Source organism: Beta vulgaris, chromosome 4 (genome assembly GCF_026745355.1).
Source record: "Beta vulgaris subsp. vulgaris cultivar EL10 chromosome 4, EL10.2, whole genome shotgun sequence".
Classification (NCBI taxonomy): Eukaryota; Viridiplantae; Streptophyta; class Magnoliopsida; order Caryophyllales; family Amaranthaceae; genus Beta; species Beta vulgaris.
The window spans coordinates 44751900-44757396 of NC_079205.1; the positions used below are offsets into that span (position 1 = coordinate 44751900).

General features: G+C 35.6%; 1 protein-coding gene across 1 annotated transcript; it reads left to right on the plus strand.

The window, feature by feature from the left end:
• The first annotated feature begins 210 nt into the window (after positions 1 to 210).
• Positions 211 to 1127, plus strand: LOC130590989 (uncharacterized). The gene is made up of 5 exons (XM_057393775.1): positions 211 to 287; positions 378 to 557; positions 645 to 755; positions 838 to 904; positions 991 to 1127. The coding sequence occupies exons 1-5, from the start codon at positions 268 to 270 to the stop codon at positions 1102 to 1104; spliced, it is 492 nt and encodes a 163-aa protein (XP_057249758.1). The 5' UTR covers positions 211 to 267; the 3' UTR covers positions 1105 to 1127.
• The last annotated feature ends 4370 nt before the right edge of the window (positions 1128 to 5497 follow it).

The window sequence follows — 5497 nt, forward strand, 5'->3', positions numbered from 1 at the left end:
AAAGAAGGTAGCTTCACCTCAGGGAGGCCGACGTGCCCAAGTGGGAACGAATTCTCGCAAAGTATCCACTCATTACGGATATGGAGGTGGTGCAACGCCTTACTAAACCGTGCTTCTGGCTACATGAGTGCATTAGCGATGCAGCGATGAAGCAATGATTGAGATTAAGTTGTCGCCACCAATTCCACTACATTGATGGAAACATCGACCTTCATTTCTAAGGATGATATTAAAGAATTCTTACTTGGGGAAGAGTTGAATGTTTCCATGATACAAACATTCATGAGGTAATACTTTATTAATTAAGTAGTATTCAATCCAACTAATAATAACTTCCATAATAAGTAAGTTTTATTTTTATCAATATGAATTCTCAGGCTATTATACAATGATGTGAGGCGATCTAGTCAGCCAATCTTTGGTTGGTTATGTCCAAGCTTTGTACGAGATGACAGTTGCGTACAAAACGAAAAAGAGGTGAAAGTATATCTCAAGGATTCTTTGAACGCATGTTCTCGTCTTGGATATAAGATCGTTCTTCTTCCTTACATTGAATCGTATGCTTCTTAAACTGACTTTTTAATTAATTAAATTGACCTATTAGTTGTTCTACGATAACAATAACATTATTTTTATTGTTGTAGGAACCATTGGACACTCATTGCAATATGTGTGTCAAGTAACGAAGTCTACCACTTTGATTCTTTGCGTAAAGGAACAATACGGTCCTTACTAGTCAAATCATTGTTAAATAGGTAGCCTAATGAAACTATATCACACTTAGCTTATTAAATATTAAATGTACATCTAATCTTATAATAATGTGTATTGATGTAGTGTGATGAAGAAGATTACTTCATCTGGACTTCGACAAGGAAAAGCTCCTGTTTGGTATTTAGTCGAGGTAACATGAATATTTTTTGCATCCTTTTATACAAACACATAATACACATATAACATGTCATTTATTGCATCTTTGGTGAATTTTAGTGTCCGGTACAAGAAGGTGGACTTGCGTGTGGGTATTACGTCATGAGGTTCATGCTCGATATCGTCAACTATTGCAAAGATGTTGTTGATCTTCGAAAGGTATGTAACTTTTAGGTTTCCAATTGTTGTTTGTTGTATTTCCGGCCTATTTTGCCTTTTCGCTCCCAAAATGTAGTTATGAGTGATTTAACCTCAAATTCTCTTTGAACATGATTATATGAGGCATATTATAACTAGTATGTAGATTCTTAGGCTTTAATTTGTTGTTGGTTGCATTTGGGAACGAAAAGGCCAATTTCCGGCCTATTTTGGCCTATTTTGGCCTTTTCGCTCCCAAAATGTATTATGAAGTGATTTAACCTCAAATTCTCTTTGAACATGATTATATGAGGCATATTATAACTAGTATGTAGTATTCTTAAGGCTTTAATTTGTTGTTGGTTGCATTTCGGGAACGAAAAGGCCATTTCCGGCCTATTTTGGCCTTTTCGCTCCCAAAATGTACTTATGAAGTGATTTAACCTCAAATTCTCTTTGAACATGATTATATGAGGCATATATAACTAGTATGTAGATTCTTAGGCTTTAATTTTTGTTGGTTGCATTTCGGGAACGAAAAGGCCATTTCCGGCCTATTTTGGCTTTTTCGCTCCCAAAATGTACTTATGAAGTGATTTAACCTCAAATTCTCTTTGAACATGATTATATGAGGCATATTATAACTAGTATGTAGATTCTTAGGCTTTAATTTATGTTGGTTGCATTTCGGGAACGAAAAGGCCATTTCCGGCCTATTTTGGCCTATTTTGGCCTTTTCGCTCCCAAAATGTATTATGAAGTGATTTAACCCCAAATTCTCTTTGAACATGATTATATGAGCATAATTATAACTAGTATGTAGATTCTTAGGCTTTAATTTGTTGTTGGTTGCATTTCGGGAACGAAAAAGGCCATTTCCGGCCTATTTTTGGCCTTTTCGCTCCCAAAAGTATATTTAAGTGATTTAACCTCAAATTTCTTTGAACATGATTATATGAGATATATTATAACTAGTGTGTAGACTTTTAGGCTTGCATTTGATTTTGATTCCATTTCGGGAAGATATGTCATTTTTAGAAGTACTAACGACTACGGTAAAATGATTGACTTTTTGTATATGTTAATTCCTTGGTTGTTTTGCAAGGTTTATGCTATTCCATACCACGTTTGAGGAACTTCACCAAAGAAGAAATTGACGAAGTTCGGGATAAGTTGGCGTCCCACATTACGATGATTGCATAGGATGAGATTTGCTCCAACAATGTAGCTAGTTTCTATCATCCTATGTACACTTTTTACATTATTAATATAATTTGAAGTTATTATTACCTTTCTCGTCATATATTATCGTATTGCAATTTGCTTTTTTTTTTGTCCAATGGAGGTTTTGGGTGGGGGTGGGGCTGGTGTGTGGGTGCTGCTGTGCTGCTGTGCTGCTGTGTATGTGCAGGCTGTGTGCACCCAAAAAAAAAATATATATATATATAGTGAAGGGTTGCGCTAGTTTAAACTGGCGCAGCCCTTCTAACAAGAAGGGCTGCGCTAGTTCTTCACTAGCGCAGCCCTTCTTCTTAGAAGGGCTGCCCTTCTAAAGTTAGAAGGGCTGCGCTTGTGGAGAAGGCGCAGCCCTTCTAGCTTAGAAGGGCTGCGCCTTTCTAGTGCAGCCCTACTGGAATACTGAAGGGCTGCGATTGAAAGGGCTGCCCTCAAAAAGCGCGGCCCTACATGCCATTTTCAGCGCAGCCCTACTGCTTTTTTCCACTAGTGTCTAGTGAGAAGCGCAACATCATCATCACTATCACTATCTTCAATTTTCAATTCAATTTTCAAGGCTAGACCTTTATTTTTTGGGTCATTAGTTTCGGAATCTAAGACCAGTTCATGAGTCATTAATGAGCCAATTAGTTCTTCTAATGAGAGTTTAGTCAAATCTTTAGCCTCTTGGATAGCAGTTATTTTAGGAAGCCATCAATTTGTTAAACTTCTTAACACTTTTCTTACAAGATGTCCAAAATAGTAGGTTTTTTCTAGAGAACATAATTCATTAGTGATGAGTGAACATCTTTTTAATAGATTCATCCTTATTCATAGTAAACAATTCATATTATTGGACAAGCAAATCTACCGTTTTACCTCATTGATACCTTCGTGGGCCAACTCCAGAGTGTCCCATATTTCTTTTGCAGTATTGCAAGCCGAGATTCTTGAGTATTCATCAGGTTCGATTCTGAATTGGAGAATACTCATTGCCTTGTAGTTTTTCCCAGTCTTTGCATAGTCGAGTGAGCCATATTTGTCTTCATCTTTGTCGAGCAATTTTCCTTCATCATATTTGGCTTGGATTGGGATCGGTCCTTTCCTTATGACTTTCCAGCATTCATAGTATGATCCTTGAATGTAGATCCTCATCCTTGCCTTCCACCATCCGTAGTCCTTTTCATTGAAAATCGGACACTTGGAGTGTCTGTCTCGAGAGTCATCTTGCATATTCATTATTTCTATTCTCTAGAGAACAATCTTCCGAGAATAGCCTGCTCTCTTATACCACTTGTTGGAGTACAAGGTGACACTCAAGAGGGGGGGGGGGGTTGAATTGAGTATAAAAATCTAATCGCTTTTCACAAAAAATCTGTTATAGCACTGTGCCGAAAACAGTGTTATTCGCTCGTAATTCTCCCATTTGTGTTTTCACGAAATCTAAATCGTAACTCAATATGAAATCAATAATCTTAAATTTCGAATTATTATTTCCTTTTAATATAGATATATGAAATTAACCTGATTATCTATTTCCTTAACTCTAATCATCCTAAGTTCACATTTCTATTTTTTGGCACAAAATATGTCACCAAGTTCTAATATGTTACACTTGCTTAATTGTAACTAAACTTGTAACAATATTTTGAACTTTAACTTCTTCAAAGTCTTCATCCTTTCTTTAACTTCGAATCTTGATAATCATTCTTGGACTACTGTTACAACCATACACATTATAGAATATAATATTGTTTATCATCATGAAAACTTATATATATAGACATACACAACATATATAGATAGCCTAGGTAAGTTTCCAAGTTTTGTGGAGAGAGAATTGGTGTGACAACTACACTAGCGCCATAGGAGGGTACACGACATTATTTTGGGAATTTTCTTCCGAAGAAGACGGAATTGGAGATGGATATGGATATATCATACATATAGATGGACTATGTACGTTGGTAGCAATTATGGTGAGGGTATTGGTGTGACGGCTACATAGGCGCCGTAGGCCCGTAGGAGAAGGGTGTTTGAATTATTATGGGAATCTGGTTTTGGAGAGGATGAATTTCGAGGTAGTAAAATTCTTGCAGCCAACCAGCCACTACTCTATCAAGCAATAATTCATTCACCAAATTAAACGTGATTAGCAAAATATGCCTTAGTATGCGTTTCCTATTAACTTTACACGGGTTGATTTTTACTAGAACCAAGGATAAAGTGAAAAAGTAGAAGAGAGAGAAGAGGAATTATAAATTTGGAGATTAAGGTCCCGATCTTTTGCAATCAAAGAAATTTAAGTGAATTTGATTAAACTAAACTGAATTGAACTGAAGAGAGTAACTGAACTAAATTGAGAATAAATCTGAAAGAACATATACAAAAAAATAGAAAAAATATGATAATAGATAAAAATTTAAGTGGGTTAATTTATTTGGTTAGGACAACATGGGGGGACAAAAGGTGGGCAATAGTGACTGAGCATTTATCTTACATGAATAAGGTAACAGTGTGGCTATTCTCTTAATAAAACAATGTAACTATTAAAAAGGAAGGATACGAAAAAGAAAGTGTGTAGATTAAAAAGACGGGGGTAGAATTTCTTTTGCTGCCACCTAAAGTCTCAATTATATTTTGCGTACACTCTGTATAATACTTCCTCCGTTTCTTTTTACTCGCTACACTTTCCATTATGAGAAGTTTCACATTACTTGCTACACTTCTTTTTTGGGCAATAAACTCTCTCTATCTCTCTCCTCCCACATAGGTCCTTTTTCTTTTTACTCTCTACCTCTCTCTTCTCCAAAAATTGCCTAGGAGTCCGTGAAATGAGAAGTGTAACAAGTAAAAAGAAACGGATGAAGTACAAATAGATGGCGGTTAAGTATTGATGATTTATATATTATCTATCAATGCAATATTAATTGGTAGCTAGCAACCGTTTACGAGAAAATCAGACATGTAAACATGTATAGTCATGCCGTACAAACATTCATTTACATGGTCAAACAAGTCAAACTCAGCTTTTTTTACTTGTCAAGCCACCACTAACTTACCAATTTATTGAATTTCACCCAAACTATAATTTCTACAATTTACCGTAAAAAATTAAAATTAAGATTGAATATTATACACAAGTGTACATGTTTACCCTAATGAAATTAGAGATCCATGATGTCCTAGACCTTAAGTTTTGTTTATTTTAAGA

What these genes read in the sequence shown, in the direction of transcription:
- LOC130590989 (XM_057393775.1), top strand. Translation starts at nt 268, where the DNA reads ATGATACAAACATTCATGAG. An exon ending in ATGATACAAACATTCATGAG is followed by an intron (nt 288 to 377) that starts GTAATACTTTAT and finishes ATGAATTCTCAG; the next exon opens with GCTATTATACAATGATGTGA. An exon ending in GTCAAATCATTGTTAAATAG is followed by an intron (nt 756 to 837) that starts GTAGCCTAATGA and finishes GTATTGATGTAG; the next exon opens with TGTGATGAAGAAGATTACTT.